Source organism: Anser anser (genome assembly GCF_964211835.1).
Source record: "Anser anser genome assembly, chromosome: 1".
NCBI lineage: Eukaryota > Metazoa > Chordata > Aves > Anseriformes > Anatidae > Anser > Anser anser.
The window spans coordinates 214,890,096-214,916,232 of NC_139720.1; the positions used below are offsets into that span (position 1 = coordinate 214,890,096).

General features: G+C 67.1%; 2 protein-coding genes across 4 annotated transcripts in view; one reads left to right on the forward strand and one right to left on the reverse strand.

The window, feature by feature from the left end:
* Nucleotides 1-887: 887 nt before the first annotated feature.
* On the reverse strand, nucleotides 888-10,187 carry STARD10 (StAR related lipid transfer domain containing 10). Its single transcript, XM_083824912.1, has 6 exons — nucleotides 9,900-10,187; nucleotides 3,222-3,369; nucleotides 2,890-2,993; nucleotides 2,472-2,589; nucleotides 1,831-1,883; nucleotides 888-1,732 (listed from the first exon to the last, which is right to left on the reverse strand). The coding sequence occupies exons 1-6, from the start codon at nucleotides 10,059-10,061 to the stop codon at nucleotides 1,505-1,507; spliced, it is 813 nt and encodes a 270-aa protein (XP_083681038.1). The 5' UTR covers nucleotides 10,062-10,187; the 3' UTR covers nucleotides 888-1,504.
* A 6,625-nt stretch (nucleotides 10,188-16,812) lies between these two features.
* Nucleotides 16,813-26,137, forward strand: part of CLPB (ClpB family mitochondrial disaggregase) — an 81,082-nt gene continuing 71,757 nt past the window's right edge. For 2 of the 3 annotated variants that reach the window (XM_083824160.1, XM_083824162.1), the window contains exons 1-2: nucleotides 17,012-17,441; nucleotides 20,216-20,267. In XM_083824160.1, coding sequence (XP_083680286.1) covers nucleotides 17,027-17,441; nucleotides 20,216-20,267 — 467 coding nt within the window. In that variant the 5' untranslated portion in view covers nucleotides 17,012-17,026. Of the gene's footprint in view, nucleotides 17,442-20,215; nucleotides 20,268-26,137 lie in introns of all 3 variants that reach the window. The other variant, XM_083824161.1, reaches the window with a different exon arrangement.

Below are 26,137 nucleotides of genomic sequence, written 5' to 3' on the forward strand. Positions count from 1 at the left end.
CCAGCTCTCCTGGGCGGCATCCCGGGGCCGGGGGGGGCCCGGGGGGGGGGGCCGGGGGGGGGCGCACTGACCTGGCCGTGCCGCTGCGGGCGCTCCTGGGGGCTCGGGGCAGGGCAGCGCGGGGGGAGGAGGAAGAGGAGGAGGAGGAGGAGGAGGAGGAGGAGGAGGAGGAGGAGGAGGAGGAAGAAGAGGGGAGGAGGAGGAGGCCGAGCCCTTCCCACGCCTCACCCAGCGCACAGCCCCCCCCGGACCCCCCCCCCCCCCGAGCCCCCCTTCCCCGGAGCTGCTCAACCCTTATCAGCCACCCGAGAATCCCCCAAAGCAGCCCTCGGGCGGGGGGTGTTGGGGGGGGGGGGGGCCGACCCCCGGTCCCCATCCCCGAGCCCCCCCCCAGCCTCAGCCCCGGGTGACCCCGAGGCGCCCCCCCCCCCCCCCCCCCCCGTTTTATGGCGCTCGGAGCCTCCTCGCCCCGAACGCCCCCCCCCAAAAGCCCAGCTCCGGGGGGGTCTCCTGGGGCTGTCGGATGGGGGGGGGGAACCCCACTCGGGGGGCTTTGGATGGCGCAAAAGGCCGGGGGGGGGCACCCAGGCAGTGCCTCGGCTACCCCGGACCGAAGGCGCCCAGGTGGCCCCCCCAGGGTGGGTGGCGGGGGGGGGGATCACCGCGCTTGGGACTGGTGTTAATGGGGCCGGGAGCTGCTCTGGTGGCCCCCCCTTTCCGAGAGACCCCCCGGGGGTCCCCACGGTGCCAGGGACCCCAGCACCGGGACCCTGGGGGCAGCCCCTGCCCGAGCCCACCGTGGGGGGGGGGGGGGGGGGGGGGGACAGGGACGGGGACGGTCCCGTTGGGTGAGGGGGGGAGGCAGGACGGAGAGGCGACCCCCCCGCTCCCGAGTTATTCGTTTTATTCCTAAATAATCCGCTCCGGTACAAGGTACAAAACCTGCCCCCCGCCCCGGGGCAGCGCGGTGCGGGGGCACCTGCGAGTGGTCACACACCGAGCTCGGGGCCCCCCCTCCCCGAGAAAAGGGGGGGGGACAGAAGCCCCCAGGGACATCCCCCCCCCCCGGGGGTGCTGGGGGGCCCCCCAAGCTCCCCCTGCATGCTTGGACATGCCAGGAGCCCCCCGCCCCCCCCGCACACCCGGGGGTGCCGGGAACCCCTGGAGCTCCCCCCTGCAGTGTGGGCAGACCCCCCCCAAGGCGAGAGCTGAAGGGCACTTTGGGTTTGCCACCGACGGGGACAGCGGCGGCTGGGGGGGGACCGGCTGCCACCCCCAGCCTGGGGAGGGGGGAGGACAACGACCCCCAGCCCCTCCCAGCCCCCCCCCCCCCCCAAAACTGGGGTGCCTGGCACGGCCGCGGACCCCGAGGCAGAAGCGTGGGTGCGTGCGCGCACGCGCGTGCAAGAGACACAGAGTGCGGTGGGGACGGGGACAAAAACAACGACCCCCGGGGGGGACTGGGGGGGGGGGGGTGCTGGCCTGGGGGGCCTTTTGGGGGGGCTCAATTAACGCTGTCCTCGTCGCTGGCCTCGCCGCGGTCGTCTTTGGTCTCGGAGAGGGAGCTCTCGTCGATGTTCTCCAGCGAGTCGGCGTGCTGGATGGAGAGCTCGGAGAGCGCCAGGGGCGGCAGCGTGCTCTGCTCGGGGAACAGCCAGGGCTTGAAGTGCGGGTTGTGCTTCAGCTTCCAGTCCGGGTACTTGAGGCACGCCTTGTACATCTTCTTCATCGCCTGCCATGGGCGCAACGGGTTGGAGCCGGCGCGCCGGGGGGACCCCTCGCCAAGCCCACCCACCCCCCCCAGCTCCAGCCCAGGACCACCCGACTCACCTTGGGGGCCAGGAACTGCGAGGATTTGTTCACCACCCACTTCGGCAGCGAACCTGTCAGGTGGGGATAAGGGGAGCCGGGGTGAGGCTGGCACCCCCAGCGCCTCCTCCCGCAGCGATGGGGACCCCCTCGGGGATCGGGGGGCTCCAGGACCCCTTCGGCAAAGGGCGAGGGGGCAGGGGCGAGCGGGAACAGGATGGTGCTGGGAAACGGGGTTCGAGCCAAGCGGAGTTTCTGGGCGCACCCGGGGAGCTCCGTCTGCACCCAGGGGACCCCAGAAAGCCACGTCCCCGGCTTCCCCCTTGGCCATTTCCCCTTCTGCTGCCGCAAAGACGGCTTCAGCATGTCGGGCACAGCCAGAAACGTTGCAGGGGAACGGCCCCAAATGTCCTGAGCGGTGTTGCACCAGTGCCCCAACTGGGACCAGTCAGGACCCAGCCCCCTGCTGTCCCCCCCCATCACCGTCACCCTTCTCCAAAGCCGCTCTCCGAACCCACCCTGACCGCACCGACCCGTCCGGGCTCGGGGAAACCTCCTTTCCCAGCAGCATTTATAACCCCTGCCGATCCCTTACGACGCTGTGAACCCGGGCGGGCTGAGCCCCGCGGGGCAGGAGCGGGCCCCCCCCCCCCCCCCCTCACCTTTGGGGTCCACCTGTGCCAGGTAGGTGATGGTGCAGCTCTTGGCTCCCTTCCCCTCCACCAGGTAGCCCGTCTGGATGGACACCGCTCGCACCATGTCCTTACGGGGCGGGTATTTCTGCGGGGGGGCGCGAGGAGGAACAGGACGGGTGACGGGGCAGGGCACCCACGGCTCCCCCGGAGCATGGTGGCACCCACGGGATCCCACCCCGAAGCCCCGACCCCAGTGGTGACGCGGGGGGAGCCGGGACACTGCGGGGCGGCAGGCGATGGGGTCACCTCCTCCTCCCGGGGTCCCTCCCCGACACCACCCCATGCCTGCTCCCAGACCCTGAGCGACCCCGGGGCCCACCCAGCCCCGTCCCAGCTCCGCGGCCCCCCCCCCCCTTTCCCCCACCACCCCCCAGCAGGCGCTCACGGGGTGCTTGACGGAGTAGTTCATGATGATGTAGTCGGTGCCCATGGGCAGCCAGGAGCGCAGCGTGATGACGTCCCGGTTCTTCAGGGGCTTGGGGCACTTCCCTGGGGACAGCAGCAGCAGCGGGGGCCGGGGGTGAGACGCCCACCCCCCCGGGGGGGCATTTATCCCAGCCCCCTCCCCACCTCTGCGGGTGCCAAATCCCTCCCGAACCCGGTACCCGGGCTCCTCACCGTGACGCCCTGGCACCACGGGCGCCCCGGTCCCCACCGAACCCGCGGGCGCTGCTGGCACCCAGCCCCCCCCCCACCCCGCTGCGGCCCCCTCCTCACAGGCGTAGTAGCCCACGTCAGAGTTGACGGTCAGCCTGCCGATGTCGAAGGTCTCGATGACGTTGGTGTCCCACTTCTTGCGGTACTCGATGTCATGCAGCACGTCGTACAGCGTCTCCGCCGGCACGTCCTTGCACTCCATCCTGCACTGCAGAGGCGGGCGGGTGAGAAACCATCCCGGGGGGGGGGGTCCGCAAGCAGCCAGCACCCCCAGGGGGGGACACAGCGAGGGGCAGCGGCCCCGCTAGCAAAGACCCCTGACATGGGCTGGGGAGCCCCCAGGTCTCTGCCCACCAGCACGGTGGGGACGTGGGGGACGCGGCCAGCCCAGCTCCTGCTTCCTAACGGCATGCCGGGGCGCACGGGTGGCTCACGGTACCCCCCAGCTGCCCTCCTTCCCCGGGATCTGTCGGGAGCAGCAGGGCTCAGCACTGCACGGACGGGGCGTTGCACGGCCGCGACATCGCAGTGGTGGACGCGTGGGACATCGTATGGACGGGACGTCACATCAGAAGGACACTGCAGGGATGGGACATCACGGCAGTGCACGCACGGGACACCCCACGGACAGGCCACCACATCAGAAGGACACCACACAGCCCGGGCATCGTACGGAGGGGGCACTGCGTGAACCGAGCGCAGCAGGGCCAGGCCATCACAGCGGGCACGGGGGGCACAGCGGCACAGTAGCACCGGGACGCGCCCCCCCGCCTCCCCAGCCCAGCCTAAGGACAGATGCAAAGCCCTTTACAGACAGCACCAGCAGCACACCCGCCTTCCCACCCCCGTGGCACCCACGCCAGCGGGGCACCGTGTGGGCTGAGACCCCACAACCTCGCTGCACGCCTGAGCTGACCTCAGAGCTCCCTGCGCGTCCCCAGCGCCAGGCTCCGGTACCCGCAGCCACGTCGCCGCATCCCCAGCTGCTGCTCGCTCCCCGAGGGCAGGGGGCTGAGGGAGAACCGCCCCCCCCCCAGACCCTGCTACCAGCGTCCCCAGCAGCTCACGGCCCCGCGCAGCAGCAGAGCCCGGCGAGGCGAGGCGGCACGCAGCGCTTCCCCCTGCCTGGCTTTGCAGAACGCGCCGCCAGCTGCGTTTCGGTGCTTACGAAATCCCTCTGCTGCCAGGCCTGAAAATAAAGAAATAAATAACCCAAGGCAAAAAAGCCCACCAGCGGGGCTGGAGGACAACCGAGCTCTCCATGCACAGCTCAGCCCAGTTTGCCCCGGTTTGCCCCCGCCCCGGAGCCGCCGTGGTGCAGAGCTCTGCACGGGGACGCCCGGGGTGCTGCGGGTACCAGGGGGGCCCCGGGGGGCCCTTCCCACCTCGGCTCCATCCCGGGGACACGGGGGGCATGGGGTGCAGCTGGGGGCAGCTGCAGCCTCGCCAGCCCCGTGCCCACCGCGGGGTCGGGAGCAGCTCCAGTAACCATGGCAGCCAAATCCTCGGCAAGAGGAGGAGGAGGAGGAGGAGAAAGGCAAAGCTGCCATCGGCGCAGCGGGGCCGCCACGGGACCACCCCGAGGGCGGTCACAGCAGTGCCCCCAGGCAGGGGGAGGCTGCGGGGTGCAGGGTGGGTGCACCCACGGGTGCCGGGGCAGGAGCTGGGTGAGGCTGGCGGTGCCTTGGGGTGCTGCCCCAGGATGCGAGGCTCCTGGGGCGCTTCCCAACACATCGCCACATCCCGGGGCGCAGCTCCTCCATGGGGTGCTAAGAGCCACGGCAGGGCTCGGGGGCTGCTGCACGCTGCCCTCCCCAGCCCACCCTGGCGTGAGGACGGCTCTGGTCCTTCTCCATCACCAGCACCCACAGTGCCGAGGGACACGGACCCAGGAGCACCCAGGGGTGGCCAAGCAGCACCCGGTGCTGCAGCCTCAGGAAGGTCTGACCACGCTGGTGCCGCTTAACGTGGTGCGGCCACGGTGAGCACCGAGCTCCTAGAGGGGTCACCAGCACCCCGCACACTTCGGGCTGTCCCCCACCCCGTGCCCCGCACCAGCCGTGCTGCCTCACCCCGCGGAGCGAGGAAGAGGAGGAGGAAGGAGGGCTCGGCGTGAACCGCGGGGCTGCCCCAGGGACGTGCCGGGGGACGGCGTCCCCGCGGCAGCACTGCCACCGCCGCCCTGGGGCGCACAGGCCGAGGGCCCCCCAGCAAGGCGCAGCGTGCGCGTGGGGTGCGGCGAGCGGGGAAGCTTCCTCGGGTGCCGTGCCCCCTGCCAGGCTCCCCGCAACACCGCTCCCGCTCCCGTTTGCTCCTCGGGCGGGCGCAGCAGCGGTGCCGCCGGGCGGCCGGAGCCGTGCCCACGCGGGCAGCACCGGGCGGTGACTCAGGGCCTGTGCCCGCGCTGCCGATGTGACACCGCGGTGACACGCGGTGCTGCCGGCTGCCGTGACTCACCGGGGCCGCCGGGACGGTGGGCGGCTCGCAGGGGCGCGGGGCAAACGCCGGGTCTCCTACCCCCCCCCCCGGGAGGGGCACGGTGCCACCCGGCGCCGCGCGCCCCAGCCCTGGGTCAATATTGACTCTGGCGTGTGCGTGGCGAGGAGGAGGAGGAGGAGGAGGAGGAGGAGGAGGAGGAGGAGAAGGAGGAAGAGGAGGAGGAGGAGGAAGCAGGACCAGGAGGGAGGCTGGCACAATGCATTCAAGTGGCCGCCTGTGCCGGGTGCTGCCCCACTGCGCTCCCAGACCCCAAAATTTTGGGGTGCAGCCCCAGGAAGGGGCTCCCTGGGGCAGCCCCTGCCCAGGATGGGTGCTGGCTGCCGGCAGGGTGGCCACAAAGCACCCAGTTCGTGTCCTTCCCGGGGGGACAGCGTCACAGCGAGCCTGAGCCCCCTGCCCCTGAATTTTGGGGTGCAGAGCCCAGCACCAGGAGAAAACGCTGCTGGGTCTGGGGGACGAACCAGGCATGATCCAGCTGTGGGGCTGGAGGCAGGGACACCCAAATGTGTCCCAGCCTGTGGGATAGGAATGGAGCCAGCAGGTCCCCGGAGGGGTCCCCCCCCCCCCCCGCCAGGGGCTGCCCCGGGGGTGCTGTGGCCACTTTGGGGCTCCCCAGCTCTAAAAGGTGTGGATGGAGGCGGAGGGGAGGAGGGGAGACCTCGCTGCTGTCCGCGGCCACCCCACGGGAGCACGTGGAGGTGATGGGGCCGGAGCCTTCCCCGAGGTGCCTGGCGTTGGGATGGGGGTTGGATCGGGGGGAGTCCCAGCCGGACGGAGGGGAGAAAACGAAACTTTTACTGCCAGGGAGGTCAAAGAGTGGAGGAGGGACCCGGAGGGGCTGTGGGGTCTCCAGCCTCGGCGACGCTCAGGGCTCAGCTGGATGCAGCGCAGAGCACCCCGACCTGGGGTCAGGCAGACCCCCCCTTCCCGACCCGAATTAGCCGTGATCCCACTGCGCTGCAGACCCTCGCTGGGGGACACCAGAGGTTTCCCCAACCCCCGGCGACGGCACCTGCAGCCCTCACACAGCCTGCAGAAACCCAGACACGGGACCAAGGCCAGCAGGTCCCCGCCACTTCGGGACGGAGAAAAACCCCCCAAGGGCCATTCCCAACCACCAGCCCCTGCCCCAAGCGCTCACGCAGCCCAGCCAAAGCCTTGCAGGTGGGGGCTGCTCCTGCCCGGAGCCCCCCCCCATGCTCCAGTGGTGCGCAACGCCCGCGGGGTCATTAATGACGAAGGAGATCTCCCCGTCTCAAGGTGACCCGAGCCGGCCGCTCACGCCGGCTCCGCCGGGATGAACACGTAACGAGCAGCAGCTCGGCCTCACGGGGACGGCCGACGTGTCCCACGCGGTGTCGGGGTCTCTGCGGCCGCCCCGGCCAAAGCTGCAGCCGGCCCCAAGGCTCGGCACCGCGTGGCACCGGCTCGCGGCGCCCCCGGCCTCCCGCAAACAGGTTGGACGAGCGCGGCATCTCTGACGGCGGGGAGAGGAGAAGGGGGGGGGCCCCGGGAGCCTCTTCAAAGCTGGGCGAGACGTTCGGGTTTCATTTAATTACAGAGGAGGAGAGGGAGCGAGGAGTAACAACCCCGGGAAGGCTTTCGGAAGCTGCCGGTAGGCAGGAGCGGGGAGCTGCGGCGTGCGCCCCTGCTCCTCCCGGTGCCACGTCAGCGGCCACGGAGCACGGAGGGAACGGCACCGGGGTCCCGGGGGGACGGTGCCCAGCGGCACCCCGAGCTGGGTCCTTCCCCTCTAAGCACGGCTTCTGCCCGGCCCGCAGACAAACCAGCGGGGGTCTTTCCGAGCAGGACCCATCCAGAAGGGTGCCGGGGGCAGGACCCGGGGCAGGGGTGCGCAGGGGGCCCCGCGGCGAGGACCCGAAGCTTCGGGGAGGAGACGTGGGAGAGGCGCAGGTGCAGAGCAGAGGTGGCGCGAGGGAGGGAGATCCGCCCCCAGGGCAAACAGGGACCTTGGCCCAGCTCCCCGCCGGGCTGTATTTGGGGATACGGCGAGTCCGCGACGGGGCTGAGCAGGGCAGCACCCCGCTGGGCTCCGGGGGGCTCTCGGGGGTACGGGGAGCACAGCACCCAGCTCCCCGAGCCCCGGGGGGCTGCCCGCGGCGGCTCTGGGCTCCCCGTGCCAGCGCGGGCGAGGTTCCGGATGCCGAGCGCCCGCGGGAGCATGGCGTCAGCGCCAGCCAGGACATCCTGGTGCGCGTCCCGTGCGGCTTCCCGGCTGAGCTCATCGCCACAGGCAGACGTGGCACCTCGGGATTGTCACCCGTGGGGCAGGGCGGGCGGGGGGGAGCACCCACAAGCAGCACCCGAACACCCAGCCCCTCCGGCACGACGGCCCCCTTCCTTCCCCAAAAACCCCCAGCCTGCGCCAAAACTCCCCCCTTCCCATCCCACACCAAAACCAAGGACATTTGGGGATGCAGCAACGCCCTAAGAGCACGCAGCAGGGTCCGGGGGGGTCCCACAAGGGGACACGGTGACGTTTGTAGACCAAGCAGCCGGACCCACAGAGCGGGGGGGGGAGCTGGGACATCGCGCTCAGCTGGCGCCAGCAGGGACCCCCGCAGCACGCGAGCCCCCGACCCCCCCCAAACACCCGCGTGTCCCCAGGGCACCGCAGCCCCGGGGGGGCCGGCAGCGGGGAGCAAACAGCGCGGGCAGAGCCGCCTGCGCCGCGCCGCCGCCGCCCCCCCAGGGCCAGGGCTCCCCGGCGCTGCCTGTTTGTGCCGCCGGTGCGGAGCAGCTGCCAGCAGGCCGCAACGCCACCGCCGCCACCTCCGCTCCGACACCGTCCCCACCGGGGTGCTGGTCCCGGCACGGCACCCAGCGCCACGCAGCCCTGGGGGGGGGGGGGTGTCACCCTTCGGGACGGCCCGGGGAGGGCTCCTGGCGCTGCACAGTGGGGACGGGGGCGACGGCAGCCCCGCGGAGCCAGCGCCGGGCTCCGGCACGGTGCCGTGGCCACCGGCACCCCCAGCCCGACATTCCCCCCCCCCCACGCAGCACCGGTGGAAGTTTTCCCTTGGCCCTGACGCCTGCCGTGCCCAAGGGATGAGCGCCCACCCCGTCTGCCCCCGGCCCCCCTCCCCGGCACGCTCAGCACCGCAGCTCTGCCCGCCGCGCACCCAGTTTCTCGCCACCTGCTTTTGGAGGTGAAGCAGTCGGAGAGCCCAGACCGTTCCCCCCCGACCCCCCCCCCCCCAAAGCTGCTCTCATGGCGTCTCGCCCCACAGCCACCCGCACCGGCAAAAAAGCACGGGAGGGACGGGACCGCGGGGACCTGGGCAGCCCCAGCAGCTCCCGGCTGCCTCGGGGCACAGCGGGGCCACCCCGGATGGGGACAGAGCGGGCTGGGGACACAGCAGTCCCCTTCCCACAGCCCCCCCCCCCGCACGGTGAGAGTTGGGGGGAGTTCTTGGGGTGGGGGGGCGCAGGCAGCAGCACAGCCCCACAGCCCTGGCGTCCCCGATTGTCCCTGGGTGCGTCCCCACGGGCCCCATTGTCCCCAGGGAACCCTCCTCGTCCCCGCTCACCCCGGGGTGCCAGCTCACCCCGGCTCCCCGTTTGTCCCAGGGTCCCCATTCGGCCTGGGGTGCCGGCTCCCCCCTGGGGTCCCTGCTCCCCCCACGGGCACTGCACCACCCGGGGGTCCCCTCCTGCCACGGGACGTACCCAGGCTCCCTGCGCACCCTATGGTGCTGGTCACCCCTGTGTCCTTGCTTTCCCCCAGGGCCCCCGAGCACCTGCGTGCTGGCTCCCCCCAGGGTCCCCCACTTGCCCCAGGGCCCCCACTACCCCCAGGGTGCTGGATTCACCCCAGGGTGCTGGGTTCACCCCAGATCCCCACTTGCCCCAGGGTCCCCGCTCCCCCCAAGGCGCTCCATCACCCTACTTGCCACCAGGTCCCTGCTCACCCCCGCAGTCCCCGCTCCACCAGGGGACCCCCCCCCTCCCCGTGCCACGGGGACCTTCCTTACCCCCGGAGTCCCCACTTACCCCGAGTCCCCTCCACTACCCCGCAGCGCTGGATCACCCGGGGGGCCCCAGTCCCCACTGAGCCTTTGCTTGTCCCCACTGCCACCGCTCACCCTGGGGTCCCCCCTCACCCTTGGGGTCCCTGCGCCACTGGGGTGCGCGGTGCCAGGGGGTGCCCGGTGCCGGGGGGTGCCCGGGGGGGGGGGTGCCGGCTACCCGGGGGGTGCCCCCGGCCCCTCCGCTCACCTTGATCTTGTGCAGGGAGCGCTCGGGCTCGAGCAGCTGCACCCAGACGGCCACCCCCGCCTTGCTGTAGCTCAGGCTCCAGCCCCGCTCGCACTCGCACTCCGCCCGGAACGCGCGGAAGTCGCGATCGTCGGGGATCTGCACGCTGTCGCGGCCCGACATGGCCCCGCGCCGGCCGGGGGAGGGGTGGGGGGGGGGTCCCCGGTGCCGGTGCCGGTGCCGCGGGCTCGCGGCGGCCCCTACGGCGGCGGCGGCATCCCCGGGGCGCGGCGCCGCCCGGTGCGCGGTGCGCCATGGGCCGGGGCGGGGCGAGGGCGGGGCGGCACCGGGGGCACGGGGGGGCGGGGGGGGGGGCACCGGGAGGGGGGGGCACCGGGAGTACCGGGGGGGGGGCACCGGGAGGACCGGGGGAGCACCGGGGGCACCGGTGGGGGGTGGGGGGGGGGCACCGGGAGTACCGGGGGGGCACCGGGGGGGCACTGGGAGCACCGGGGGGGACGGTAGGGGGAAGCCACCAGGAGCACCGGGGGGGGGGGGTTACCGGGGGGGGGGGCACCAGGAGCACCGGGGGGGCACCGGGGATGGTGGAACGGGGAGATGGGGGAGGGGGCAGCGGGGGTGGCACCGGGAGCACCGGGGAAGGGGCACCGGGAGCATGGGGGGTACCTGGTGGGGGGCACTGGGGGCACGGGGGGGGCACCGGGAGCACCGGGAGAGGCACCGGGGGGGACACCGGGGATGGTGGAACGGGGGGATGGAGTGGGGGGCAGCGGTGGTGGCACCGAGAAGGGGGCACCGGGGGGGCACCGGGGTGGGGGCGCTGGCCGGGGGGGCACCAGCGGTGGCACCAGGAGCACCAGGCTGGGGGCACTGGGAGCACTGGGAGCACTGAGGGGGTACTGGGGGGGGTATCAGGAGCACTGAGGCATGGGGGGGCTGGAGGGGGGCAGGCACACGCAGCCGTCGCACAGATGCAGGCGCACACTGCACAGGCGTGCTTGCACACGCTGTGCTCACACGCACGCAGCCTGGGCACACGCACAGCTGCGTGCACACACACGCGGACCTGGCCTTGCACGCACGTCCCTCGCCTGGGCGCGGGCGCAGGTGCACGCACACAGGTGCTCACACACGGGTGCTCACACACGTGCGCACACACACACCCAAGTGCACGCGCACCCCTGCGCACACGCACACATGCAGTCACGCAGTCCTGCACTGCACCCCACCACCTCACCCCGCAGCCCCCCCGTGCCACTGGCAGGGGCCGCGGGCGAGCGGCGCTCCCCCCAGCGCCCCGTGTCCCCTGGCCGAAGGAATGTCCCCGCGAGCGCGGCCGCGGCGCGGTCCCCAGCCGGCCCTGGCACAGGGCGCTCGGTGCCCCCGGGCCCTGCGGCAGCGGCGTCGCAGCGCACGGAGCGGGCGCCGGAGCGCCTCGCCAGGAGGGCAGGCTGCCATCGGCAGCGCGAGGGCTGCGAGGCGGATTTTGGAAAAGGCTGGGGCTTCCCAGGCGGCTCGGGAAATGCTGCAGACTCAGGGTTTTCTCTGCCTCTACTTAGAAGCAGAGAGGAAGCCTCTTCCCAGCTCCCGCTGCCCTAAATAACCGGATAAATGGAGGCGGGGCGGTGCGGCGGCTGCTTACCGCAGCAGAACCCAGGCGCTCAGCGGCCCACGGCGCGCGGCGTGGGGGGATGCTCCGGCAGCACCCGGGGGGGGGCAATGGGCACAGCCCCTTCCCGGGGTGCTGTACCCAGAGGAGAAAGCCCGTGCGTGGGGAAACGGGGACAAGGTGCCCGGCGCAGCAGCCGTGGGGACATCCCCCGGCGCACGGTGGCCTGGGCACAGGGGTTTCCGACCCGCACAAAGCCCTGGGCAATGCCGGGGCTCAGTGCTGCTGGTTTTGGCCGTCCTTAGCCGGGAAAAAGAACCCAAGGAGCTTTCTGCCATCGTGTCGAGCCCCGTGGGGGTACCCTGCTGGCAGCAGGGCTCGGGGACGAGGCTGGGGCTCCCCATCCTGCTGCAGCCCCTGGGTAGCGCTTTGCTTGCACCGATGCGGAGGGCACGGAAAGGCAGGGCTGTGGGGCAGGGCCGTGGGGCAGGGAGCGGCTGCCGCCCACCCCAGCACCCCCATCTGCCCTCGTCCCTGCTGCCCCAGCCCTTCTAGACGGGCTGTGTGTCCGCCCTGCTCCCCAAACCTGTTTTTGTTTTGTTTTTTTTTTTCCCACCCTGTCCCCAGGCAGCTGGGGCCATGCCAGCAGCCCGCAGCGTGGGGAGCCTCTCCCGGCCCTGCCCTCCCCGTGGCCGTGCTCGCTTCCCACCGAGGAAGGCGCAGGAACACCTAGGGCCCCGCGGGGAGCCCGGCCTCGCCTCTCGCGGCGTGCAAGGGCTGACAGCCGAAAATAGGACAGACGTCATCTGCGGGCCCATCAACCCTGCCCGCGCGCACCCGGCTGGGGCACGGCGCCGGAGCTGGGATGGGGGGGTGGTGGGGCAGGGGTTAAGGGGGGGCAGGCTGGGCTGGGGACCCCCGCTGCACACCCCATCACCAGCAGCTCCCACCACGCAGTGCCCAAACCGGCTGAAACTCGGTGCTCGGTGCAGGAATCCCAGTTCCTGGCTGCCCCCATCCCTGCTCAGCAGGGAGCTGCGGGGGCTGCCGGGTGCCTCTGAGCCCCGCTCTGGGGACATTTGTGGGTCCCCCCCCCCCACGTGCACGCACATCCCCCCCCCTTTCCTGCCGGAGCCGAGCCCTTTCACCTGGCTGCAGCCGTGCCGTGCTGTGTGCGCGTGCCCCTTGGCGCTTTTGGGGCAAATCCCACCGTTCCCAGTAACACCCAGCTCAGGTTTCCCACTGGTCCTGTGCACCCGGCTCCAGCACCGAGCGGTGCCTGCACGCTGAGCCCCAGCTCTGCCCCGCCGCACGGCATCTATCTCCTGGCAGGCTCTAATTAGCGGAGTGCAAAGCTAAATTAGCCGTGCAAATGTGTCCCACGCCGTCACGCTCAGCCGAGGGCTGCGAGCGTGGGGAGGCAGCCGCCGGGAGCCGCTTGGTGTGTGCAAATAGTGCACAGAAAGCCTCGGCACCCAGCCAGGCGGAATGGGCTTCCTGCACGAGGCTCGGACGCTGCGGGCACGGCTCAGCTGTCCCCACCCCGGCCCCTTCCTGAAGTGTCCAGGCTGAAAAAAACCAAGTCCTGGCATTAATTCTCCGGGGGGGAGCTCACACACACACACACACACACACACACACACACGCACGCACGCACGCACACACTCGGGGGAGAGGAACCGGACCTGCAAAATGGCATTTGTAGTGTCGGGCAGGAAAAAAAGTCTCCAAAATGAGAAGAGGGACGAGAGGGGCCAGGGCCCTTCCCAAAGTGACCCTGTGCCCTGTGTCACAGCGCTGGGACCGTGGCTCGGCACAGTGTGGCACAGTTTGGCACGGCTCAGCAGAGCTCAGCACGGCTCGGCACAGCTCAGCACAGCTCGGCACGGCTCGGCACGGCTCGGCACAGCTCGGCACAGCTCGGCACAGCAGGCAGGCTGCTGCTGCATCTGCTCTCTGCCCTGCTTTCAGGTCTCAGGCCACCAGGACACGCTGCAGGTCTGCCGTCCTTGCACCCCAGCGGCGCGCAGACGCGGGCAGCGCGGCCCCAGCGCTTCCCCCCTGTGCCCCCCGGAGCCGCTGGCGAAGGCGGGCAGAACGGCGCCCGCAATAAAACCGGTTCTTGTAAACAAACGCGATTTTTTTTTTTATTAGCTTCTCCTTTTTATCTCGCTGAGCACGAATGTTAACGACCGGGCTCGACCCTCTGGGAGCTCTGGGGGTGCTGGGGCTGGCGGGAGGCACTGCGGGGCAGCACAAGGGGCAGGGGGTGCCGGTGCTGGCAGGGCTGCGGCGGCTCCCGAGGGGCACCCGGCCTCCTCCTGCAGCTGGAAGCAGGGCAGAGCCTCGGCTTCTGAAATATTGATGGGCCTGGGGGGGGAGAGAAACGCTTCCTCGCCTGCGCTAGCACCAAATACACAGCTGGGAGAAAAGAAAAAAGCATCCCCGGGGCGCGATGGTTGCAAACACCGAGCCCCTTGCCTTTGCGGCGTCCCCTTCCCCCAGCTGCCCAAAGCCCCCAGCCCGCCTTTCCTCCGCCTCCTCCCGACTATTCCCGGTTTTTGCACGGCCCCTTCTTTTTCGGTGCCCGTACAAGGATGCGCCACGCAGCCGGGAGGTTCTGCCCGGGCTCGGTGTCGCTGCGGGCGCCCCAGGGCCGCGCGCCGCCCGCTCTGGAAGCGGTCCCAGGCGGCGCAGGCCGTGCGCCACGCGGGGCACCCGCTGCCTGCCGGGGGGAAGCGCCGGAGTGCCGTGATGTGCCCGCTCACAGGCACGCACACGCGTGATCGGTGCACACGTGCATGCACACGCGCGCCCGTACACGCGTGCACGCACGGGGCGCACGTGTGCGTGCGCCAGCCCTGCAGGGATCTCCGGGGGCAGCAGAGCTGCTGCGAGAGGGGAGCGCCCGCGTGCCCGCCAACACACCCAGGGTGCAAAGAGTTTCTGCACGTGTGCACACGTGTGTGCGCGGGTATGGATGCATGCGTGAGCACAAGTGCATGCGAGTGCCCACGTGTGTGGGGGGGGCTGTGCATGCAGCTGTGTGCAAGTGCACGTGTGTGTGTGCACACCCCTGTGTGTTCAGACATGTGAGTGCATGTGTGTGTGTGTCCATATGTGTGTGTATGTTGGTGTACATACGTGTTTGTGTACATATATGTATGTATATGCCCGTACATGCATGTTTGTGTCCATATGTGTATGTATGTTTACATATTGTGTACATGTGTTTGGGTACATATATGTATTGTGTACATACATGTTTGTGTACGTGTGTTTGTGTACATATATGTATGTATATGTCCATATATGTATGTGTCCATATGTCTGTGCATGCATGTGTCCATATGTCTATGTTTATGTCCCTACCTGTATGTTTGTGTCCCTACATGTATGTGTTTGTGCCCATATATGTATCTTTCTATCTATATATGTATGTATGTTTGTGTTCATACATGTACATTAGTGTCCCTATACGTACATATGTTTCTCTCCATATATGTATGAATGTTTGTATCCATATATGTACGTATGTGTCCGTATATGTAGGTGTCCATGTATGTATGTTTGTGCCCATATATGCACATGTGTCCCAATATGTATGCATGTGTCCCTATATGTGCATGTCCATGTATGTATGTTTGTGTCCATGTATGTATGTGTCCATACATGTATGTGTGTGTCCCTACATGTACATGTGTTCATATATGTATGTAAGTGTCCATATATGTACATTTGTGTGACTATATGTATGTAAGTGTCCCATATATGTACATATGTGTCCATGTAAATATATTTGTGTCCATCCATGTATATGTGTGTCCCTATATGTACATATGGGTCTCTATACGTATGTAAAGTGTCCCTCCATGCACACACGTGTCCCTCCATGCACACATGTGTCCCTCCATGCACAGTGTCCCTCCATGCACACACCTGTCCCTCCATGCACACACGTGTCCCTCCATGCACACAGTGTCCCTCCATGTACACAGTGTCCCTCCATGCACACACGTGTCCCTCCATGTACACACGTGTCCCTCCATGCACACACAGTGTCTCTCCATGCACAGTGTCCCTCCATGCACACAGTGTCCCTCCATGCACACACATGTCCCTCCATGTACACACGTGTCCCTCCATGCACACAGTGTCCCTCCATGCACACACAGTGTCCCTCCATGCACACAGTGTCCCTCCATGCACACACGTGTCCCTCCATGCACACAGTGTCCCTCCATGTACACACCTGTCCCTCCATGTACACACATGTCCCTCCATGTACACACGTGTCCCTCCATGCACACACGTGTCCCTCCATGCACAGTGTCCCTCCATGCACACACGTGTCCCTCCATGCACACACGTGTCCATACATGTACACACGTCCCTCCATGCACACACGTCCCTCCATGCACACACGTCCCTCCATGCACACAGTGTCCCTCCATGCACACAGTGTCCCTCCATGCACACACGTGTCCCTCCACGTACACACCTGTCCCTCCATGTACACACGTGTCCATACATGTACACACGTCCCTCCATGCACACAGTGTCCCTCCATGCACACAGTGTCCCCCCATGCACACACGTCTCCCTCCATGCACACACGTGTCCCTCCATGCACACACGTGTCCATACATGTACACACGTGTCCCTCCATGCACACACGTCCCTCCATGCACACAGTGTCCCTCCATGCACACACGTGTCCCTCCATGCACACACGTCCCTCCATGCACACACGTGTCCCTCCATGCACACAGTGTCCCTCCATGCACACACGTCTCCCTCCATGCACACATGTGTCCCTCCATGCACACACGTGTCCCTCCACGCACACACCTGTCCCTCCATGCACACAGTGTCCCTCCATGCACACACGTCTCCCTCCATGCACACACGTGTCCCTCCATGCACACAGTGTCCCTCCATGTACACACATGTCCCTCCATGCACATACGTGTCCATACATGTACACACGTCCCTCCATGCACACACGTGTCCCGTGTATGCAGTGTGTCTGTGTCCACGCGTGCCGGAGCTCCTGTGCCCCCACGCGAGCACACCAGTGGTGCCCGTTCACACCACCCCAATGCGCGCGCACGCGAGCACCTCCACGCGTGTCCGCGCCTGCCCACGCGTGCACGCGCGCGTGCACGAGCGCACAAGGGCGCGAGCACGGGAAGGCGCCCGCGCGCCCCCGCCGCCTCCCGGGGCCGGCCTCGAACCCGCGGCCCCGCGGTGCCACCTGCCGGTGGGGGGGGGGGGGGGGGGGGGGGGCGGGCCTGGCTCCGCTTCCCGGCATGCCCTGCGGCCTGCCGGCACCCCGGCGCTCCCTGGGGGCTGTAGTCCGGCGGCTGCACCTGCAGCCCGGCGCCGCGCCGTGCGGAGACTACATCTCCCGCCAGGCTTTGCGCGTCGCCCTGCTCCGACGCCCGTCCCGCGCCGCTCCACCGGCGGCCGCCATTTTGTGTGCCGGCAGCGGCGGCGGCGGGGCAGGCGCGGCGCGATGCTGGGCTCCCTGGCGGCCCGCCCGCCGCCGCCGGGGCTGGCGAGGCTCCTCCGGGCGCGGCCGTGGCCGGCGGCCTCGCGGGGGGCCGGCGGAGCTCCGGCGGCGAGGCCCGGGCCTGTGGGACCGCCGTTCGTCCCGGCCGCGGCCGCCAGGGGCCGCCGCGAGCCCGCTGTGACGGGGAGCGCGGCGCTGCCCTGGCGGGGGGCGGCCGGCGGGGGGCGGCAGCGGCGGCAGGGCCCGGGGGGAGCCCCCTCGGCCCTTCTCGCCGGGGGGGTCCCGGCGGCTGAGGGGCCCCCCCCGGGCCCTGGAGGCCCCGGCGGGTACCGGAGCGGGGCCCGCGGAGCTGCGGCGCCTGCGGGCCTGCTCGTCGCCGCGCTGGCCGCCTGCTACGTGAGGGACCGAGCGACCAAGGGTGACTATCGCTGCCCCCCGCCGGGCTGCGGGTGGGCCGGGGGGGCGGGTGGGGGAGCCCTGCGGGGCGGGGGGCGTCCTGCGGCCCTGTCCCAGGGGTGCGCTGAGCCGCGGGGGATCCCCCCCGAGCCCCGCGGTGGGATGCTAACGGTCCTCACGCTCATCGCGTCTCATGAACTGCACCCCGGGCCCGTGTCTTAGCACGGCAGGGCGCTGTCACAGCTGTCCCGGGGCGTGCAGGCGGTGGCAGCGCCGTGCGTGCTCCCGTCCTGCCGCAGGACGCGTGCTTGGCTTCATCCCCGACGGTTTTTGTGCACGGAGAGGACCCAGCTCCGCGCCTGTGGGTGAGGAAAGCTGGCAGGGGAGGGTTTGAGCCACGTTGCTTGGCAGGGTGGGTGCGTGTTCGTGGGGTCGGGTCTCCCCAGCCCTCTGCCCTGAGCGGGGAATGTGTCAGGCACGTACGAGCTGAGCAGCTTTGTACATCTACCCTCTGTGGGAAGGAAGCGCTCGGTGGGTGGCCACGAGCTCCTTTTGCCACGGCATTGGGTTTGGGTCTCGAAAGGCTGACGTGTCCCTCCCAGCTGAGGCATCTGGGATGGTCCCAGGGGATTGTTGGGGTGAGCTGAATGCTTTTAGGTTGGCGTGTAACTGTGGGTTTGTGCCACAGCCAGTCCCCTGCCCAGCGCTGATGCAGCGTTTTGGGGCTGGGAGGACTCCAGGTGCTGTCCTACCCCTGCTGCAGGCCGGGTGGCCTCGTTAGTGCCACTGGGCGAGGTGCTGCCGGAGCCCAGCCCCCCCTTAATGGTCTGCAGTCTGCCAGGCACACACGGCCCGGGTAAACCTCGGTCCTTGGGTGAGGAGCTCGTCTCCAAGCTCTGGAAAATGAGATGGGGTTCAAGTTGCTTCTTGCTGCGGAGCTTTAATCACGAGCCACTGCTCACAGGTCAGGTCTTGGAGGCAGCGAGCTCGTCAGCCGAGCTGGGGCAGGACGGGCCGTGACTCCGCAGCAGGACTCCTCCTCACTCGGTAGTTTCAGGCACGTCAGAGGCCGGTCTCCCCATGAGTAACGCACAGAGTGCTGTGCTGGGCTGTTTGCGTGGAGGTTTTGCCGTCATTATGGGAAACCTTGTGTAATTAGCGCTTAGGGAAGGGCTGCCAGACGGGGCCGGCTTCGCTGCAGGTCTGTAGGCCGGGTAGCTCTGGCTGCTGAGCTCGCTGAGCTCGGCCCCGCGTCTGAGGACTTCCCCCCGCTCGGAGCAGGGCTTGGGGGGAGCCCCGCGTTGCCCTCCGGGTGCTGGGAGAGGCGCTGTGCCGGCCCTGCGGGGCGCCCGCAGGTCCCCCCGGACACCCGCAGCCCGGTGAGTTGTCCCTGGCAGCGCGCTGCCGGGCTGGGCCTGCAGTGCCCCCGCTCCCAGGTTAAACGTGAGACCTCCGGCGGTTTGTGCCTCGCACCGCTGGCACCCGTCAGCCAAAAACCTCCCTGCGGCACTCCGAGCGCCTCTGGCTCGTCCCAAAGCAGCGAGAGGAAGCGTCGAGGTCTGCGGTGCTGGAGCGCAGGAAGGTGTCTGCCAGGGCGAGCCGTAATCATCATCTCCTGCCTAATTGCAGCTGTTCGTTAGCGCCCTGAGAGGGGCCGCAGGGGAGCACGCAGGATGGAGCCGCGTCTCCTGCTGCGGCTGCCCGAGGAGACAGGTTAAAGGCAGGGCAGAAAGCCGGGCACAGACAGGTTGAAGAGGCCAAAAGAGGCACAAAATGCTGGGCGGAGAGGGCAGAAAGCACCCGGAGCTGGTAGGAACCGGGGAGAATGGTCCCGGCTTCTCCCAGCCGTGCTGCTACGGGTCCGTTTGCAGCGCTCGCTCTGAAGGAGAGCTCAGGGACGAGCGATTTGTCGGGGGCCGCAGCACCCCTCAGCCAGGAGGTGTCAGCCCGGGGCCGCAGCGGGCCCTGCGGGCGGGGAAAGGGGCCCCTCGGGGGTCGGGTGGCGACTGGCAGAACTTTTTGGGGTGCTTGGTTGCGTCGGGTAGCGGCTGGCAGCGGCGGCGGGTGCTGCCCTACCCCTTGCAGCCGGGAGGTGTCCTTCCTCGCCTGCAGGAGGAGCTGCCTGGGCCGGGGCTGCCTCGGTGCCCCGTAACGCCCGCTGGACCCAGGACCCGCAGCTCGCGGGGCTTGCTGCAGACACAGAAGTTTTTGTTTCGCCACTTGTTCACGCAGTTGCTCCCTCGCAGCAGTCCCGCAGGAGCAGGAGGTCGCTGCAGGCCTGCCCCCAGCCCCGGCCGCCCCACGGGATGCTTTCCCCTCTCCTCCAGCCTGAGCCGCTGCCCAGTGGCACCTCGGGAGCCGGGCACCAGCGAGGGGAGGCCGTTCCCCGCAGGCGGGAGGAGACTGGCCCGGGGGATCTCTGGTGCCGCGAGGCGTCACGGAGGGAGCTGCTGCTTCTGCTGCCTGAGCGCCCGTGCTTGGGCTGGGGGGGCTGGGGAAGGGACCTGTGCAGCCAGGCTGGGGGTCCTGCCGCCTCCCAGGTGTCCTGCTTGTGCTCCTGGGCCTCGCAGCCACGCTTCGAGACGTGCAGCTCAGCCCTGAGCTCCCCAGAGCCTAGCAGCAGGGCTTCCAGGGAGGCCGCAGTAAGGCAGCAAGCAGGCGGGTTAGTTTTAACCCGCTCGCAGAATTGGTTCCCACGTAACGCGTGTTGTTTGGTGCGGTGCCCTGTGCCATCTCTGGGTTATTGCACAGCCGTGTGTTCGGCTCCTGACTCGTTCTCTCTTTGCCTGTTTGCAGAAGATGCTCTGCTGGAAGCCGCGAGGTTCAACAACGTTTCCGAAGTCAACAGGTGAGCGGCTTTTAGAGACGGGTGCGAAGAACGCTGCTGCGCGGGGCGGGGAGGTGGGGAGGCTCTCAGCAGGCAGGGGCTGGGCGCGCAGCAGGCGGGAGGAGAGCCAGAGGGAGCTGTGGGCAGGCACGGGGGAGCTGCAGGGTGGGTCACAGATCCCTGCGCTGGGAGAGGTCGCTGCAGCGAGTCCGCGTGGTGCGGCGTGGCGTGGACGTACCCCTCCAGGCCGGAAGCGGCAGAGCCGTGTTCCTGTGGGTCTGTCCCCAAACTAACAGCTCTCACGGGCTCCTCGGCCGGCTGGAGCAAACTCCTGCCCAGCCGGATCCCACCGCGCTTCTGTCCTGGGGCTCGCCACCCAAGCCAGGAGGCTGGGGAGGTGGCCGCAGTCAGGGGCCAAGCCCGTCGGGGAGAGGAGCACCTCCAGAGCTCGCAGCCCCTAACCCCGAGACAGCAGGCCTGCAGCGCTCTCGGCGCTGCTGTTGGCAGTGCCTGCCTCTTTCGGGGTCGTGGCGTTGCTCAGGAGCCGTCGGCAGCGTTAAATTCACTGGGGCATCGACAAACGGCGCGTTTCTCTCATCCCCCTTGAACCTTCCCATGCCTGCAGCTCAGGGCAGCGACTTCTGTTGGCTCGAGGGGTTCCCGGGATGCTTTGTGCAGCCCAGCGGTGCTGAGGTCTCCCGATCCCCAGACGGCTGCCCTGAGCCGGTACCAGAGAGACGTTTTGGTAGCCTGGAGGCCCGCACGGGGTGGGAGCAGCCACTGCTGCGCCGTGCTCGCCCCACCCGGTGTCCCCTGCTTCTCTCCGGCGTCTCCCACCCAGTGCAGGGCCCAGGAGCTGCGTGCCGGGTGTCCTCCCGCGGCGGGGAGGAGAGCCCTCCTGGCCCGCGCCCAGAGGATGCTCCGCGCGGCCCCCCGGAGCTCGGAGGAAGCGGCCGGGGTCTGGTCTGGATCAAGGGCCGGGGAGGATATTGGCGTGCGGCTAATTGGCACATGTGTTCTGCTGCTCCTAATTGCAGGAAGCTGCTGCCCGGCGATGTCTGGGTGATTTGTGAGCCTGCTCGGGCAGAGCAGCACCAGGGATGCTCTGTGCTCCCCCCGATGAGGGAAGGGCTGCAGCTGAACTCAGCCCAGCCGTGCTGCGTGTTCGCAGCCTTTGTTTCCGTGCCCTTTCCTTCCGATCACAGCCTGCTCCCTGCCCCTGCCCCGCAGCACCCCGCGTTTGAAGCTCCCTGCCCGGCTGCGCCCGCCACGTCCCTCACCGGCAGGCGTGAGGCAGGACGGCGACACGTGCTGGCTGCCCCCGCTCCAGGCAGCTTCAGCCTCGGCTTTACCACAGACCTCAGCAGCCCAGAGCCTTCACGTGCTGCTGGCGAGCGCCTGGAGCTTCCAGAGGCGCAAACCGAGTCGCACGAGGGGCTCCTGCTCTTGCCCCCTGCAAGGAGCAGAGCCCCCACTCAGCAGCAGCCGGGTGGGAGCGTGACGCTGAGCTGAGCAGCGAGGGCTGCACCCAGGAGAGGGCAGCCCCGTCCGCACCAGCACCCAGCTCCCTGCGCTACCCCAGGAGGCTCTGCCCTCCCGCCTGCCCCCCTCGGCCGCAGAGCCCAGGCGCAGCTTGCGGGAGGTGAGGTAGGAAAGGGGAGGCTGGCGTGACGGAGCCTTCTAATACAGCGCTGGGCTCATTTAAACTTGAGTCTCTCCCGTGGCCTCGTGTCTCAGCGTGATAACCTCAAGGCGCTGAGAAGGCGGCGGTGCGGCAGGGCCGAGCGGCGCGCCGTGTAGCTCGGGCGATTCAAGACGCGTGTCGTGCGCCGCCCAGCACCCTGCCTCCTTAGGCAGTGCCGGGAAGGCCGAGCACAGCCCTGGTGCTGCCCGTGCCGGGGAGCACTTCCCAGTGCTGTTCAGCTCTCCGTCCTCTTGGCTCGGAGACGATCAGAAGAAGCGAGCCAGGTGTTGGTCGTTCTCCACACCGCGTTCTCTGGTACATGCTCTCCTCGCCTGCCGCTAGGGACTTGGTTTTTTTTCCTGCTGCGTGAGTTGGGAAGCCGGCCTTCTGCAAGCGCCTCGTTCAGCTGACTGCCTGTACCTGGCCCTCTGCTGTAACTACAACCGCCAGTAACACGTCTTGGTCTGCAGAGCAGAAGGCGGGTGTGTGGGGTACACAGACAGAGGTTTTGAAACCTTAACTTGTGCTTCACTGCAGAGGGAAAACAGGGTGGGTAGGGGCTCCGAGGCAGCTTGGAGCGAAGGCAGGGAACTGGAGAGCTTTCAGGATAGCTGCGTTCCTCATCCCCAAAATGTTCTGTTTTCTATTGAAAGGAAGTGACTCTTCATTGCCCTAACAGTCACCAGCAGGATGATCCGAATCATAACTAGGGAGTTTGGGGGCCACCGCAGAGGATCTGGATGCCAGCAAGCATAACCAGAGGCTGGTTCCTAAAGCAAACAACAGCCAAAGCGTGGGCGGTGTGGGGACCAGGGCACGCGAGGCCTTACTGGGCTGTCTCCTGAGCCTGTGTTCCTGACAAGCATGGTGGTGACACGACGCAATGAAGGGTGAAACAATTTTTCCCGTAGGAATTAAATTAATGGGGAGTGGAGAGGTTACAGACTTTAGGAATGCACACAATCCGAGCGCACAGGCACAGGGTGCGTGGCGTGAAAGATGGAGGGGCCAGGAGCAGCAGCATCACTACCAGCAACTGGAGAAGGTGCTGGCTTTTTGGAGGCTGGCTCTTCAGGGCAGGTCACCCTTCAGAAGATCTCCCCCTCTGCGTTTTGGAGCATAAATCTTCTTGCCGTCTCTTTCTGAGTCTTCTCACTGCCTCTCCCTGAGCACGTACATCTCAGCATCGTGTTCCTCTAGCTAGCTGAGGTCAGTCACGTCACCGAGCAGGAAGGTCAGAAAACGGGATAACGGCAAAGGGTAGAGGAGCACGACATCAGGCAGCTGCAGAACTCCCGAACAAGGTACGGAGAGGCAGCAGACAGCAGGGTGCTGCTGTGTGATAAATACTTCGTGTGTTTAAGGAAGTGGAGGGCAGTGCTCTAATTGCGCTGTGCGAAGGAGCTCAGGTGTCACAGGACCGTAGGCAAACGGGCTGCTTTGTTCCAGCAGCCAGGATGGGAACGGAGGTGAGAAGCGATACGGCCATACAAAACTAAACGCATCTCATCTTGGGAGCCAGGCTGTCGTACGCCTGTCCAGGTCTTGGGTCTAAGAACCCGAAGAACCTCGGGCACAAACCAAGGAGGTCTGGGCTGCAGGGACTGCAAAGGGCTTGTGTCGGGGACCCTTGGCAGCGTGGCGGGGAGGCTCTCCCCGCGTCCTGCCTTGCTGTTGAGCTGCTGGGCAGGGAGAGGTGGTGAGGTGGGCGCGATGAGTTCAGCTGGAAGCCTCTCAGTCAGGCGTGGAAGGATGAAAGTTATGGATATCAGGGATGAATGGGAGGCTTATGTTCAAGGGAATTTCTCCTTGTTCCAGCCAGAAGCTTTCTCCTTGGGCGAGGATGAATAGGCCTTTCAGGCGTACCAGACAGACCTCACGCTAACACGTCGGTATTGCTGTGGGAAGGATCCCGTGGCCAAAGGCTGGATCCAGCCCGTGAGCCAGGCGCTCTGTTTCCCTCTGTCTGCTCGCAGCTCCCAGGCAGGTTTTCTCCTCTTTACCCACTGCTAAATGTGAGAAACCAGCCTGATTTTTGCATCAAGGTCAAGGAATGCGTTCACTTTTGAGCCCGTTCCCTTTGGAGCTTGTGGCAAGCCAGCTCTTCCCTTCAAGCCCTTCGTGCTGTTAGCCAGTACAGAAGATAACACCTAATTAATGTGGATAGTTTAATTTGCCTCAACCTCAGCTGTTCTGTGCATTTGGAGGGAAAGCAACAAGCGAAGCCATAAGAAATTGCTGCCTCGATCCTCCTTGTGTTTATATTCAGCATTAATATTGATTCTGCGTCCCAGCTTTGTTTCTTAATAAGCCGCCCACGAAAGTGCAGGCTCGCAGCAGAGTTTCCTCGCCAGCTAAATGCGACGGGGCAGCGCTCTGATGGGCGCCGGGCGACTGTGACTCATGGAAACGCAGCGCCTATGTCCGACGGCTGTTATCAGCCTCCTTCCTAACAGCAGGCGGCCGCCCAAATCCGCGTGCTAATGAGATCTGGAGGTGAGCAGGCGCTCTCCTGCTCTCGGAGGGGTCCAGCCAGACGTGGAGGTAAGGCAGGAAGCTGCGTGTCAGCTGCCGCAGCTGGTTCTGCTCTCTCCAGGCTGAGTTTTAGGCGGAGGGTTGCAGACGCAGCTAAGCTGAGCGCGATCTCTCCTGGTCAAGCAGCCGAGGAGGCTCTGACTCATCGTTGCGCCGCCTCCTCCCAGGCCGTGTCTGCTCATCTTCCTTGTTTCGTAGGCCACAAAGCTCGCCCGGCACGTTCCCTTCTGTGGCAGAGGGGGTTTGGCCCGGCCCGGGCTCCTGGCTGTGGCAGCATCGCAGCTGGTAAAGGGTCCTAATCCCAGAGGCCAGAAATCAGGATCGGCCCCAGAACCACTGGTGTGGGACGTGTGCCGGAGCACGAGGCTTACACGGAACGTGTGCTGGCAGGGCCGGACGCATTTCCTCACCACAAAAACACCCCGGCCCCCTGGGCATACGCTGTCATGCTGCTTTGGCCCAGATCTCTCTCTGCTCTTGAGAAAAGATTAAATCTGAGGTTGTGGTCGGCTGCAGGAGGCTGAGCTGAAGCTCAGCGCCGCGCTCCCTGAACGGTGCGGTCATGGCGGTGATTTGCTTCTTAATCCGTTCTGTACCTGGCATGGTGCTGAGGTGTGCTGGAGGGCGAGGCTGCTCTTCTGGAAGGCTGCTCGCCTTTCTTCACGGGCACGCGTGTCATGGAAGGAGCCGTGCAGTCCTCCCGGCTAGACCACACAAGTATTCTCCCTTGTCCTTTATGCCTTTTACATCTTCTTGTAGTCAAATTGCGAGGAGGAGCTGAGTTAAGCTGGCAGGACCACAGTAGATCCATGGAGATGAGCCTGTTTGTAGGTAAAATGGATTCTGCCCACGAACACTGCTCGCATCTTTCAGCTCCCTCCAGTGCAGGGGGTGGGCTGGGAGTTCAGCAGCACCCGCTGCTTGTTCCCCGCCTCAAACCACCGTTGTGTTTGGGTACGTTAAAGACATTTAGAAATGCTCGTGAAATCCCCGGCTGGGCCACGGGGAGTCAGGCTTCGGCTGCCCTCGTGGAGCAGCACCCGCTGCGGTGCAGGGCTGGGTTTCTGGAAGCCCCTCGTCGAACCGAGCCCGGATGGGAGCTGAACGTGAGCTGCCAAAGGGGGTTGCCTCAGGGCTCCCTGGGGCTCGGGCACTTGGTGGATTTCCTCCTGGCAGCCCCATTCCTGCCCTCGCCACGTGCGGACCAGGAGAGCACGAGGAGTTGTGCTGCCCTCAGCTCCAGGTTCGTGCCTGGGGCAGGGAGAGCAGCTGAGCGCGGGACAGAACCGTGCAGAGGATGTGCGCCCGTATGGGCACAGCTCTCCCATCTCACGCCTGTCCCAGAACAGTTAGCAGCACTGCGAATATCTTTGCGTCGTGCTGGAGGCGGTGTGGGGAGATAATTTATAACGCCGTTTGTTTCCATTGCTCCGCGCTTTATATTCCGCTGTCTGCTTACCCTCACCGGGCCCATAGTTGTTAGAATATATCTGAGTTAACGGGCACCTGAGTTTTTAGGATAAACAGGCTCTTTTCTTTTTTTTTTTCCTTTAAATGTTCCCTTTAATCTTTTCTCACGACGCGTGCACCGAATTGCGCAGCACTTTGTTTCGGTGGAAGTTTTCGACTGGTTATTAAGTTTGATTTGGCGCGGGGCCTCGGGGGCTTGGAG